The 15607-nt window shown below is 41.3% G+C and overlaps 1 protein-coding gene across 1 annotated transcript in view; it reads right to left on the bottom strand.

The window, feature by feature from the left end:
- LOC126284760 (peroxisomal biogenesis factor 19) overlaps positions 1–15471 on the bottom strand; it is a 54351-nt gene extending 38880 nt beyond the window's left edge. The window contains exons 1-4 of the mRNA XM_049983919.1: positions 15383–15471; positions 15045–15161; positions 14809–14964; positions 14519–14679 (exon numbers count right to left, since the gene is read on the bottom strand). Coding sequence (XP_049839876.1) covers positions 14519–14679; positions 14809–14964; positions 15045–15147 — 420 coding nt within the window. The 5' untranslated portion in view covers positions 15148–15161; positions 15383–15471. The remainder of the gene's footprint in view (positions 1–14518; positions 14680–14808; positions 14965–15044; positions 15162–15382) is intronic.
- Positions 15472–15607: the final 136 nt, after the last annotated feature.

The raw sequence follows: 15607 nt of genomic DNA, 5'->3' as shown, positions 1-15607 counted from the left end.
TCAGAAGGGGTACTGGCGAGCTACAGACAGAGTGGTGAACAAAGAGGCAAACTCCACCTGAAGCTCGTTGACAGTCAGCGCGGTTCTTATAGTATCCCCGATAACCATGAAGGGCAGGGGTCCGCATTGCTGGAAACCAAGTTTCCTGAAGAGCAATGCAGAGAAAAGGGAAACACTCGGAAGCATCCAGAGCTCAGGCAGATGGCGGAAATAACCGCCGCAATTCCACTGGAGAATGGAAGCAGGAAGGGACTGGGAGGGCGTGAAGGCGACTAAGAGGCAGACGGCGCCGCAGAGTCAACGGCCGCCACTGGGCGAGAGTCAGCTGTGTCCATAGGAGATGCCCCCGATGGTTCCGTGAGGGCGAGATCCGCGGCAGAGGCGAGGATCTCCACCGCATCCCCAGAGCCAGAGCTATTGACAGCAGGCGGTACTGAAACTGCCGGAGTGTCCTTCTTGGACATGTTCCATTCCTTCTTCTCACGTCTGTCCTTTGGCTTAGAGGGCTGGGAGAGTTTCTCTGAAGGAGCATCAGAGGCTGACGATGACGCAGAAGCCCTACGACCAGCAGGTGGAGGAACCTTCAGCCACTGGCTGACATCCGGCAGGGTAGCAGAAGAAACGGAAGAAGGGAGGGCCCCGAGGGACCCCTTCCACGAGAGAGGAGCCGGCAGAGACGACGCCGGCGGAGGAGGAGGGGGAGGGGGAGGGATCGAGCCCCCTGGTTTTGGAGCAGATGTCACTCCTGAAGCATGTGCGGGGGGAGTGACACAAGGGGATTTGCCCCCAACTGCTAAGGGGGCAACAGAGGAAGGCTTGTCCCCAGACACGAGGGGGGCAGACAGGGATGTACGGCCCCGAGGGCCCACTGAAGGCGGCACAGAGGAGGCGACAACTGCCGCCCGCGAGGGCGACGTTAACGTGGCTGCAGCATAAGAAGTTTGAAGAGGGACAGGATGCAACCTTTCAAATTTCAGTTTTGCCTCGCGATAAGTAAGCCGGTCCAGGGTCTTAAATTCCATAATCTTCCGCTCCTTATGAAGAACGGGGCAGTCCGGCGAGCATGGAGAGTGGTGTTCCCCACAGTTGACACAGACAGGAGGAGGCGCACATGGAGAATCGGGATGAGAGGGGCGTCCACAATCTCGACATGTGGCGCTGGATGGGCAACAGGAGGACATATGCCCAAACTTCCAGCACTGGAAGCACCACATCGGGGGAGGGACGTATGGCTTGACGTCACAACGGTAAACCATTACCTTGACCTTCTCAGGCAATACAGCACCCTCGAAGACCAAGATAAAGGCACCGGTGGCCACCCTTTTGGTCTTGGGTCCTCTGTGCAGACGACGGACAAAATGCACACCACGTCGTTCAAAGTCAGCTCTCAGCTCGTCATCGGACTGTAACAAGAGGTCGCGATGGTAAATAATCCCCTGGACCATATTTAAGCTACTGTGGGGAGTGACGGTAACAGGGACATCTCCCAGGTTATCACACAAGAGCAACGCCCGTGACTGGGCTGGGGAGGACGTCTTGAGGAGGATGGACCCACTCCTCATTTTAGACAACCCCGCCACTTCCCCAAACTTATCCTCCAGGTGTTCCACAAAAAACATAGGCTTTGTCGAAAGAAAGGAGTCACCATCAGTCCTGCTGCAGACAAGGTATTGTGGTACATAAGGCTCCTGCTTGGCACTAGATCTGCGTCCCTCCCACGGCGCAGCCAACGAGGGGAACGACTGAGGATCATATTGTGGAGCATCGAATTCAATTCTGCCTCGCTTAGAGACGCTGGTGGCAGTGCGACCACCAGCTTGGTGAGTTTTATTGCGCTTCATCGCACCACATCCACCCAGATGCCACCTACTCCGAACGAGGGCTCCCCCCAAGGGCGCCACCCAGCCAAAGCAACGGGTACCTGGCCGATATCCCATTGCCCGGAGTCCCCGTGCCCCAGACAAGATGGGCACATACTCCTTGGCATGCATGGGGAGGAAACAGCTCTGGCATCTGTAGTGCGATCCCTGTGTGGTCAGGGGGCTACCACCAAGAGGGTACATGACGACCCCACCACAACGGACTGGCTACCGTGCTGGATTTTAGGTGTTGAAAGGGTCCACAGTTGTCGTGGGCGCTAAGAAGGGGATTGCGCACAAGACGAGGAGGCAACCCAGAAGACATGGGGTGTAAATTCCTCCATACGACAATAGATAGCATGCAAGATGGAGGTGCACGATGGACCAATAGAAAAACACCACGTAAGGCATCCTTCCCAAAATGGCACGCACTAACAACGGAAATTTTGAAAATGGCAGGTCAAACCCAAGTGGGGAACATCACATAAGGCCGAAACTTGGGAGACTCCTTTTAGTCGCCTCTTACGACAGGCAGGAATACCGCGGGCCTATTCTTCCCCCCGAACCCGCAGGGGGGGTGCGTCCACCTCTCCGCGAGTGTCAGTACCAGATTAGCAAACAGGTAATCCCTACATGCAATGTCAGGAGACTGTGACCATTCTGAGTTATGCAAAAATCCGTTCCGATTCTGGTCTATATCTACATCTATACTCTGCAAACCACCATGACGCAGGGTACGGCTCATTGTACCAGTTATTAGGGTTCCTTCCTATTCCAATCACGTATGCAGCGCAGGAAGAATGACTGACTGAATGCCTCTGTGCATGCTGTAATTATTTTAATCTTATCCTCACTATCCCTACGTGAGTGGTATGTAGAGAGTTGTCGTATATTCCTAGAGTCATTATTTGAAGCTGGTTCTTGAAACTTTGTAAACAGACTTTCTCAGGATAGTTGATGTCTATCTTCAATAGTCTGCCAGTTCAGTTGTTTCAGTATATCTGTGACCCTAGCCCATGGATCAAACAAACTTGTGACCATTTGTGCTGCCCTGCTCTGTGAACGTACAATATCCCCTGTAAGTCCTATTTGGTACAGGTTCCACACACTTGAGCAGTATTCTATAACTTGTTACCCAAGTGATTTTGAAGCGATCTCCCTCGTAGAATGATTGCACTTTTCCAGTATTCTACCAAGAAACTGAAGTCTACCACCTACTTTGCCCCTGGAGACTGAAAATCTCTGTAAGACAATGATTATGTGAAACTCATTTCACTCCATTGGTCCATGAGACCCAGAAGGCGGTAGATACCAGCGCCCAGGTTGCTGCCAAGTTCCTTGACTTCCGTAAGGCATTTGATACAGTTACACACTGCCACTTAATGAGCTAAACACACACGGAATACCAGACCAACCTTGTGACTGGACTGATGGGTTTCTAGCACATAGAACACAGCATGCCATGGTCAATGGAGAGAAGTCTTCAGACAAAAACGTGACTTTGGGTGTGCCGAAGGGAGTTACTATAGGTCAATTATTTTTCACAATATATATAAATTACATAATAGACAACACTGGAATTTCCCTGAGTATTTTTGTGGATGATACTGTTGTACCCACAGAAGTTGCAATGCTACAAAAACTGCAGCAAAATGCAGGAAGACCTGTAGAGGACCGACAGTTGGTGCAGGTAGTGGAAATTGACTCAACCTAAACAAATGTAACATACTGCATATACATACATAGAAACACCCATTATTGAGTGATTATACATTTGGTTAACATTAACTGGAAGCAGTTCCTTCCATAAAATATCTAAGAGTATACATACAGAGCAATCTGAAGAGGAACCAACACATAAAACAAATTGCAGGAAAGGCAGATGCTAGCTAGAGATTCACTGGAAAGGCTTCAGGAAATGTAGTCTGTCAACAAAGAGGGTAGCTTAACAAATCCCTCATTCAACCAATACTTGAAACTACTAATCAATATGGGAACTGCCCAAGAGAGGATTGATATACGAAATAATGAATATCCAGAGAGCAACGCATTTCATTACAAATACATTTAGTAAGCACAAAAGCATCACTGAGATAATCAACCAACTCCAGTAGCAGATGCTGCAAAGAGAGGCATTCTGGATCACATTGTGGTTTATCTCAAAGTTTTGAGAGTGAAAAGACCAAGAAGTTAAAATTAGACAGATTCAAGCCCACACAGAGGCTTACCAGCAATCAGTCTTCTGGAACAGGAAAGGGGGGAAGTGAGAGTGGTACACAAAGTACCCTGTGCCACACACTGCAAGGTGGCTTGTGGTGTATAGGTGTAGATGTACTGCCTTTTTGGCCTTTACTATGTATAAATATTGGATACATATTATCTGTGTTGTTACATCAGGACTGTAATGTATGCAGCCACTGTTGTGACATTATAAAGTTAGAGTTGGGTAGTGAGAATTCTCAATAGTTCTGTTGTCTACATTGTAGTAGTGAAAGGGATTATGGAAGAACCTACCAATAAAGGATATTTTTCGTCACAACTGGAACTGGTCAGCAGGGGTTTGATAGAGGCAATAAATGTGTGAAGTCTCAGGATTAATAATACAAGTGTGCAGTGTACATTATTAGACCAATTCCTAAAACCTAGTTTATACCAATTTAATGAGCTTCCTTCAAGGAGACAATGTGTATGGGCATTGCAGGTAGATACCGTTCCATGAGGAAACGTTTAGTACATGGAACAGAAAACTGAAGGATGGTTTAAGGCAATGATCACTGAAAGTCTGAAATAATTTTGCAAAGAAACAGCTTGATTATATGCACCAATTATGTAGAAACAATTTACTGATGCGATAAACAGCTGCTTAGCAATGCTCCAAAAACTAAAGAACTAATGTGTATGTTTCAAGCATTAATGTACAAATACATTAACAAACAAACAAAAAATTAAAACCATTTTGTGATAATTTGTAAGAACCAAATGAATTGCAAGCTACAGAAGAGGTGATTTAAGGGAAATACTAACCAATGAAGACATTACAATAACTGGTTTTTGAGGTGAGATGAGTTATAGAACAGCGTGGCCCATCTGAAGTTGATTCAACTTGAAGTAAAGTGAAGAATGGACTGCCCTCAGTCTTATTTGGACAGGTCTGCCACGTCAGCTGTCCAGCTGTCAACATCTGGCTCTACAGGTCATTGTCAATCCACTGCGAACCCATGGGCGCTTTACACACACCAAGTTGCATTAAACCGGAGTATGGAGATGGAGCAGATCAGTTGTGGCTGTACGCATAGTCAATGTACACTGTGAGAGTGCGCAGAATGTCACATTATTACTGATGCATTAATCACATGATAACTACACACATCTGATGGGTGCATAATAATTCATTCGATGTTTTATAATTTGTGTTATCAAGTGAGCAAATAAGTTTGATAATCAAGGATTGCTATTGCAAAAGCAAAGTAGTAAAGTGGTTTTATGAACTGTGTAAATGTACAACCTGTAAGTGTGGCTACACCTGTTAATAATGAATCATTCAGTCCACTGATGCAGACAATGGAGAGGATTCAATTAACAGTGGATGTAATGCATTCTGAAATGAGTTATATGGGGAGAGACTATCTAAAAAAAAAAAAAAAAAAAAAAATGGATGTTTTGGCTTGATGAGAGGTTAAGTGAATTACTGAAACTAGATGACTGAGTGGAGGAAATAGAAAACAGTGTACCTAAGAGTGATGGCAGGCTACACAAAATAGATAAAACACATGTTGTGATTATTAACCAAATAGCTCGAGTACAACATGTATAGTATGGAATATGCAGGATAACTTAAATAAAGCTAAAGGATTAATTTAGAACAGCTGCAATAATTTCATGAATATGCATGAGAAATTACACCCAATATTAAGTGCAAATGATGTGCAAAAAGGAAGGAAAAAAATAGTAATGGCGAAGGAAGGTGAGCGGTTGTGTTTAATAGAAAGAAATATCTAGGAACTCTAAATATGTGCCAAATCCGGTATGGATCTACTTACAGAATGTTCTGATAGTTTCATGAAAAAGGAAGTAAAAGTGCATTAGAAAGGTTCACAACACAACATAAAAACTGTAATACTTGACGGGAGGAATTAGCATTTGAAACAAGTAGAGCCTTAAATAACATATTTAAAAAAAAAATATTTTTCCAAGAACCAGTGACCTGATAGTATTATAATTATTTAGTAAACACAGCTGTGGTTGCATATAAGTTTTTACCTCTTATTTGTGGATGACTTGTTTCAATCTACTAGAGATCAATCTCGAATAGATCAAAACCAATTAGCCACAAGTAAAAAGTAACAACTTATAAGTGACCATGACTGGGTTTACTAAATAACCTTAAGTAACTGTTTCTGAACATGCAGTCCCTCTGACGAACACTATTTTTAAAAGTCTTTAATATAACATTGCCCAAACACAGGAGTGAACATAAGAAAGTAAGACTGGTTTAATACACACAGACACACACACAGACAGACACACACACACACACACACACACACACACACACACACACACACACACACACACACACACACACACACACAGAGAGAGAGAGAGAGAGAGAGAGAGAGAGAGAGAGAGAGAGAGAGAGAGAGAGAGAGCGCCCCCCAATGTCACCAGAGATTTCTGTTATGAGAGCAAGCTTAACCAGTTCAGCCTTCCATCATAATGAGTCACAATAAAAACACTCACAGGAACAAATGCAGGAAGGTTAAAGGGGCTACCAGTTCCTTCGGGCTTAGATAAAGATCCAGGCATATCTTATCTTTTCTCTGGATGGGCCTCACTAGCTTGTAAGAGTGTTGCAGGGTAGGTTGTATTGAGAAATATTTGTTCAGAAAAAAAAAAAAACTGACATGTTTCTGACTTAATCATCATATAAGTTAGCCAATCAGGTTGTTGTGGGTGCTAATTCACATGGTCCGCCAGAGATGGTGTTGTCAAACTGGTTCTTTGTTTGGCTTCCCAAAACCAAACAGGAGAGCAATATAAAAACCGGACATGGGACAGTAATAAGAAGTGAACCTGAGCCAAAGGCAGACCAGTTTTGCACACTATTATCATCTACATCATGAGAACAACTGACACTAACTGTATCTGGCAGGCTGCTTGAATGTGTGTGCGTAACAGCCTGATCGTCTAACTTCTATGCTAATTAACTTGGAAATGGTGCAACACCATTAAACAAGCTTTTCAAATTGTTCAGACTAACCTATATAACTAATTTAAGGATCATTTGTCCTTATGTTCTGTTGTAACTCTGCAACCCACTCATACCTTCAAACCCAACTGCTTGTGGTGATATATACGACTCCAGAGGAATATTGTGTAAGCTTGCGTCTTATTATTGGTGAACAATTCTTGTAAATAAAAATCATCAAGAGATATTGAAAGTAACGGCACAGATATTGTGCGGGTTTGCTATTTTTTCATGTGGCAAATCATCATTTTGACAATGGTTATTATGCGGTGTAAAGAGACAAATGAAATGGTCTCTTCATTTTCCATTCTATGTTCAGAGTCTGTGTTGGGACGTTATGGCTGACAGAAGCTACAGATGTGATAAGGACAATGATGTACATATTTAATGTCAAGATATGGTTTTATTAATACAAATGATGGACTAGTTATAATTGTCGTAAGAAGTTTCTTAACAGCAATAAAAATACAGTTGGATACGATTTTTGGCACAGCCTTCCAAGAGCATACATCTGAGAATATACAAGTGTAACAAGAACTGTATAAAATCATACAACATCCAATGGAACAGCTAATTTTTGGTGCCTTAGTACAGAAATGATTGCCGGAAATTGTAATGGAAACTCAAACTATGTAAGAAACAAATGGACATCACAAAGAATAATAAGAGGAAGAAGCTGTACACAAAAGAATGATAACAACAACTACTGAATGAAACTATTTGAGAAGAATAAACTAATTTATACAGAAAATTATTGTGAAATTGTGTTATTGCCCTTGACAATCTGATAAATAATTATTTCAAGAAAGAAAGTGCACATACTACACACTGAAAGGCAAACATTAAAAAGTAATGTATCGCCAATGTCAGACAAGTAAAAGACTAAGACATTGATATGAAAAATCGATGGCTGGTTGCTTTGACTAAAGATCACAGGTTTTAATATACGATTAATGAATATACAACAGCTAGCAGGATGAGGGGTAGTTGTGCAGTTACTTTACAATGTCAATGAGTTGCAGCAGCGCAGTACAGTCTACATTCTGATGTGTACTGCATGGCAGAGCTCGGTGAGCTGTATTTACTCCTAAGCAACCCCCCCCCCCCCTTCCCGATCTTTTGTGTCATATCTTGAGTGAAAACTGCCTCCCTTTTTTGTAGAATTTACTGAAGTGTTGGTAACTATTTTGAATTGGGAAAGTGTTGTTCAAGTATCATTATTTAAAGTGTGTGGCGGTATTGTCCAGAAACAAAGTAGAGGATTTGAAGATTTCTGAAAAATTTTAGTAAACAATTTCGGGCAGATAAAGAGCCATTTAAGGCAGACCTAAATGCTAAATTGGGAAAGTTAGTTACTAAAATGAAACAGTCAGAACTGATCTGGGAGCACAAATAAAACACAACAAAAAGCTAATTCTGGTACAAGAAATACTAAAACAAACCAACAAGACAATAATTTAGATGAGAATTTGCTAACTCATGTCAGGGAAAGGTTGACACAAATCAAAAAAATATCAGAACTTGAAGTACTTGATCTATTATATTAAGTTTACAAGGAGAACTTGTAATGGGACATCCTCCTCTTTACTTTTCCTCAACAGTAATTGTCAATACTAGTATTATTATTCAAATTTTTGATAGGTCAATATTATCTCAGTTACCTTTCTGAAAACTTTCATATCATTTCATACACAGTATCAAACAATGGAAAAACTGGGATGGATTTTGTTGTTATTAGTTATTATTTACAGTATGTTTCATTTCCCCCCATGAACCATGGACCTTGCCGTTGGTGAAGAGGCTTGCGTGCCTCAGCGAAACTGATAGCCGCACCGTAGGTGCAACCACAACGGAGAGGTATCTGTTGAGAGGCCAGACAAACATGTGGTTCCTGAAGCGGGGCAACAGCATTTTCAGTAGTTGCAGGGGCAACAGTCTGCATCATTGACTGATCTGGCCTTGTAACACTAACCAAAACGGCCTTGCTGTGCTGGTGCTGCGAATGGCTGAATGCAAGGGGAAACTATGGCCATAATTTTTCCCCAAAGGCATGCAGATTGACTGTATGGTTAAATGATGATGGTGTCCTTTTGGGTAAAATATTCCGGAGGTAAAATAGTCCCCCATTCGGATCTCCGGGCGGGGACTACTCAAGAGGATGTCGTTATCAGGAGAAAGAAAACTGGTGTTCTACAGATCAGAGTGCGGAATGTCAGCTCCCTAAATCGGGCAGGTAGGTTAGAAAATTTAAAAAGGGGAATGGATAGGTTAAAGTGAGGTATAGTGGGAATTAGTGAAGTTCGGTGGCAGGAGGAACAAGACTTTTGGTCAGGCGAATACAGGGTTATAAATACAAAATCAAATAGGGGTAATGCAGGAGTAGGTTTAATAAAGAATAAAAAAAATAGGAGTGCAAGTAAGTTACTACAAGCAGCATAGTGAATGCATTATTATGGCCAAGATACACACGAAGCCCACGCCTACTACAGTAGTACAAGTTTATGTGCAAACTAGCTCTGCAGATGACGAAGAAATTGAAGAAATGTATGATGAAATAAAAAAAATTATTCAGATAGTGAAGGCAGACGAAAATTTAATAGTCACGAGTGACTGGAATTCAGCAGTAGGAAAAGGGAGAGAAGGAAACATAGTAGGTGAATATGGACTGGGGCTAAGAAATGAAAGAGAAAGCCGCCTGGTAGAATTTTGCACAGAGCATAACTTAACCATAGCTAACACTTGGTTCAAGAATCATAAAAGAAAGTTGTATACATGAAAGAAGCCTGGAGATACTGACACGTTTCAGACAGATTATATAATGGGAAGACAGAGATTTAGGAACCAGGTTTTAAATTGTAAGACATTTCCAGGGGCAGATGTGGACTATGACCACAATCAATGGGCTATGAACTGTAGGTTAAAACTGTAGAAACTGCATAAAGGTGGGAATTTAAGGAGATGGGACCTGTATAAACTGACTAAACCTGAAGTTGTACAGAGTTTCAGCAATAGCGAAAGGGAATAATTGACAGGAATGTGGGAAAGAAATAAACTAGAAGAAGAATGGGTAGCTTTGAGACATGAAGTAGTGAAGGCAGCAGAGGATCAAGTAGGAAAAAATATGAGGGCTAGTAGAAATCCTTGGGTAATAGAACAAATATTGAATTTAAAATAAATATGCAGTAAATGAAGCAGGCAAAAAGGAATACAAACGTCCCAAAAATGAGATGGACAGGAAGTGCAAAATGGCTAAGCAGGCATGGCTAGAAGACAAATGTAAGGATGTAGAGGCTTATCTCACTAGGGGTAAGATAGATAAGGCCTACAGGAAAATTAAAGAGACCTTTGGAGAAAAGAGAACCACTTGTATGAACATCGAGAGCTCAGATGGAAACCCAGTTCTAAGCAAAGAAGAGAAAGCAGAAAGGTGGAAGGAGTATATAGAGGGTCTATACAAGGGCGATATACTTGAGGACAATATTATGGAAATGGAAGGAAATGTAGATGAAGATGAAATGGGAGATACGATACTGCATGAATAGTTTGATAGAGCACTGAAAGACCCGAGTTGAAACAAGGCCCCGGGAGTAGACAACATTCCATTAGAACTACTGACGGCCTTGGGAGAGTCAGTCATGACAAAACTCTACCAGCTGGTGAGCAAGATGTATGAGACAGGTGAAACACCCTCAGACTTCAAGAAGAATATAATAATTCCAATCCCAAAGAAAGCAGGTGCTGACAGATGTGAAAATTACCGAACTATCAGTTTAATAAGTCACAGCTGCAAAATACTAACGCGACTTCTTAACAGACGAATGGAAAAACTGGTAGAAGCCGACCTCGGGGAAGATAAGTTTGGATCCCGCAGAAATGTTGGAACATATGAGGCAATACTAACCCTACGACTTATCTTAGAAAATAGCTTAAGGAAAGGCAAACCTACATTTCTAGCATTTGTAGACTTAGATAAAGCTTTTGACAATGTTAACTGGAATACTCTCTTTCGAATTCTGAAGATGGCAGGGGTAAAATACAGGGAGCGAAAGGCTATTTACAATTTGTACAGAAACCAGATGGCAGTTATAAAAGTCGAGGGGCATGAAAGGGAAGCAGTGGTTGGGAAGGGAGTGAGACAGGGCTGTAGCCTCTCCCTGGTGTTATTCAATCTGTATATTGAGCAAGCAGTAAAGGAAAGAAGAAAAATTTGGAGTAGGTAGTAAAATCCACGGAGAAGAGATAAAAACTTTGAGGTTCGTTGATGACATTGTAATTCTGTCAGAGACAACAAAGGACTTGGAAGAGCAGTTGACCGGAATGGACAGTGTCTTGAAGGAAGGATATAAGATGAACATCAACAAAAGCCAAACGAGGATAATGGAATGTAGTCGAATTAAGTCAGGTGATGCTGAGGGAATTAGATTAGGAAATGAGACACTTAAAGTAGTAAAGGAGTTTTGCTGTTTGGGGAGCAAAATAACTGATGATGGTCAAAGTAGAGAGGATATAAAATGTAGACTGGAAATGGGAAGGAAAGCGTTTCTGAAGAAGATAAATTTGTTAACATCGAGTATAGATTGAAGTGTCAGGAAGTCGTTTCTGAAAGTATTTGTTTGGAGTGTAGCCATGTATGGAAGTGAAACATGGACGATAAATAGTTTGGACAAGAAGAGAATAGAAGCTTTCGAAATGTGGTGCTACAGAAGAATGCTGAAGATTAGATGGGTAGATCACATAACTAATGAGGAGGTATTGAATAGGATTGGGGAGAAGAGAAGTTTGTGGCACAACTTGACCAGAAGAAGGGATCGATTGGTAGGACATGTTCTAAGGCATCAAGGGATCACCAAATTAATATTCGAGAGCAACGTGGAGGGTAAAAATCGTAGAGGGAGACCAAGAGATGAATACACTAAAGCAGATTCAGAAGGATATAGGTTGCAGTAGGTACTGGGAGATGAAGAACCTTACACAGGATCGAGTAGCATGGAGAGCTGCATCAAACCAGAATCAGGACTTAAGACAACAAAAACAACAATAGTTGTAAGTGTTGGTTTTTTCGTAACAACAGTTGTGGTTGACTGATATATGTCACGGGAAATATCTGATTCCAGTTTTCGTAAGTGTAGGTGTTGGTGTTGTCATTTGTGTTCTGGTATCACCAGCTGTCGTTGACCTATACTGGTCAAGGGAAATGTCCAATTGCAATTTTCGTAGTTGTAGGTGTTGTTTTCATGATATCGACAATTGCAGTTTAGTTATATGGGTCATGGGAATGTCCAATTCCTGTGGGTTTTTGTTGGATAGCAGAATGTTTTAATTTTGTTTTTTATTTCTTTGTTTATCATGTCCTGTTTTGGGATTTTTTGTGTGTGTGTGTGTGTGTGTGTTTTTTAATGTATTTAGTTTATTCCCATCCTAAAACCCCTTATTTCCCACGGTTGTGCTGTTAGTTTGATTCTATTTTTGGAGGGAGATGTTATTGTCTTATTTATATGTATTTTCGTGTTTGTTCCCGTGTGTATGTAGTGGCATCATAGTGATATATTGGAGATATCATATTGATGATGTCATGGGTCAAAGGATGCTTCTGTAATCCATACTTTAACGAAGTGCCTGGAATTAAAAAGATGCGTGAAAAGAATTTATTATTAACGTAAAAAAGACTCAAAATGATACAAACTTTTCATATGAAGTCGGGCAATTGCTACAGTTCCAGCAAGTATACGTGGGTTAATATGTGATGACAGATACCACACCAGATGAGTGATGTGTATCATTATGTCTTCTTACCGACGAATGATACTAGTTCACAGAAACTACAAAATAAGTTATTGTAGGTGGGAACATGTCATTCTCAATGGAGAGAAGTCTTCCGAAGTAAGAATGATTTCAGGTGGGCCACAGGGGAGTGTCGTAGGACCATTGTTATTCACAATATATATAAATGACCTTGTGGATAACATCGGTAATTCACAGTGGCCTTTTGCGGATGATGCTGCAGTATATCGAGAGGTTGTAATAATGGAAAATTGTACTGAAATGCACGAGGATCTGCAATGAATTGGTTGATGGTGCCGGAAATGGCAATTGAATCTCAATGTAGAAAAGTGTAATGTGCTGCGAATACATAGCTGTTGTTGAAGTTTTTAGAATATACCTTCACCGAGTAAGTCAAGCAGTGTATTCCTCCCTCCTACGTATATATCGCAAAGAGACCACGAGGATAAAATCAGAGAGATTAGACCCACACAGAGGAATACCGACAGTCTTTCTTTCTATGAGCATTACGAGACTGGAATAGAAGGGAGAACCGATAGAGGTGCTCAAGGTACCCTCCGCCACACACTGTCAGGTGACTTGTGGAGTATGGATGTAGATGTAGAACACAGGTACGGTGTGGGATTGTTATCCCGTTTTCATAGTGGCTTGTGGAGTATGAATGTAGATGTAGAACATAAGTATGGTGTGGGATTGTTGTCTCACTTTCATGTTGCACAGTAATAGGTGCACAGCCGGTAACAGATGTCTGCTCTACCTTTGGATTGGAAATGCTTGTGATTTGATTGCTGTACGAGGGAAGGGCATGGGTATATTTGATGGATCTTACAGGTGTTGTATTTGGGCCATCTACAAAAGTGAAACCCTCAAGATCCACGCTATTACACACGTTAGGTAGATGACAGACTACTATTTTGTAAGGTGACAGTAGGATGTTGGGAAGGATACCCCTCATAGCAGAGCATGATGAGACACCGTAGGCAGAAAAACAAAAAAAAAAAAAAAAAAACAAAAAAAAAAATCAGAGAGGAGAAGACAGAGTTATGTTCTATTTCCGTTTGTGCCTGTATGACATCATAAGCCACAATGTTATTATGATATTGGCCCAAGCCAACAATTGTTATCAGTGATTCTGTTGACCCAAAAAATTGAATATAAAGAAAATCTTACAGGAAAAATATCATATTCTGTGTGCGCTTGGATCAAAAATCACCTTGACCAGCAGAATAAATACTTTACATGAGTGGCAGACATTGAGTGAAGAGAGAAATTTATTTGAAAACACTGGAAAAAAAGGAAGGTATGGTACGTCAATTATTATTCCTCTCTGTGGTCTGCCACTATTAAACAGATAAGTAAACAAAAGAGAGGGAGACTAAGGCTGTGGTTCAACAACAACAGGGAGCAGCCAATTTATTTCCATCTCACCATTTACGAACAGAAAAAAGCTCTACAGAATGATAGTAGCTACCTATCTTAGGTTTGAAGTACATCAATTACACTTTAAAATCTACAATTTACATATGTATGATTATCATTACAAGATAGAGTCTTAACTGTCTACACTTACAAGGGATTAAACAAGTGTTTGGCTTTAATGTCCTATGTGGACATCCAAACGTCAACATACCTGCAGTCCGTCTGCTCCCTCAGACAGGTTCTTCAATGTTCGTGATATTGTTTCTGTGAAATCGCTATCAGATGTATCCTCAGATATTGCCTGCCCTGCAGCTTCTGCTATTTTCTGTATAGTAGCTCCAAACTCTTCAGCACTTATCGACGAGCTGCTATCTGGTATATAATAACCACTTTAAAATTTCATGAAAGTTTCATATAACAACATTTCGGAATAAATTTCTTAATTCACACTTTGATTGACATGCAGCAATGCAACATTTATTCACAAGAGTGAAACCTCACCAAGATTTAGGGCAGCCGTTGCCTCCTTAATGAACTCCTCCGTCCATCTATTGTCCAATAATTCTTGTGCATTATCTGAAGACGTGCTCTGTGGCGCATCATCAGTAGTTGATTTTCCTCGGTTTGGAGGAGGATTATCAAAATCTTCGAGAGCACCTGTTACACAAATAATTGATGTTGACCGTACCAAACAAATCGTGGCAGGTACATAAACAAAATAAATTATCAGCCCCTACTGTCCAGAATGTTATCCAGTGTGTCTACTTGCGGAGCATCTGATTTTTGTTCACTAACGGACTCGCTCGCCCCCGTATCTGTTCCTTTCTCTGCCTCTGCCATTTTAAATTTTGTCACTGTAAAACATTACAACATACGTACTGTTACGTTTCCGGAACTCATAGCTGTCCGTGTCTAATGTTACACACTGTATATATAAATACGTTCAGTTTCAGGGCCATACAAAAAACACTATAAATAACTTCAGTTTATTTAAAACAACACGAATGAGACAACATAAAGCGTTATTCCACCATCATTCTGTGAAAAGAAGGAAAAAAAGTTAAATTCTGATTACCTATAACACGAACTCATCCTTCGACTTTGCACTGCCTGTACAGTGATCACAAATCATTAGCGCCTTAAGTTATAGGAAGAAAGATGAAAGTCTTTGATTTTTGTTTACGTCATGTTTGAAGCCATGTTTCCGCAGGCAACGAAAACTAGCACATACATTCCTCCCAAAATACCGCACCCACCTGTCAGTTAGCTTGTGAATAAACATCTTATTGATTCACTGCCT

Source organism: Schistocerca gregaria, chromosome 8, assembly GCF_023897955.1.
Source record: "Schistocerca gregaria isolate iqSchGreg1 chromosome 8, iqSchGreg1.2, whole genome shotgun sequence".
Classification (NCBI taxonomy): Eukaryota; Metazoa; Arthropoda; class Insecta; order Orthoptera; family Acrididae; genus Schistocerca; species Schistocerca gregaria.
The sequence above is the reverse complement of the archived record's forward strand: the minus strand, read 5'-3'. Positions and strand labels throughout refer to the sequence as shown.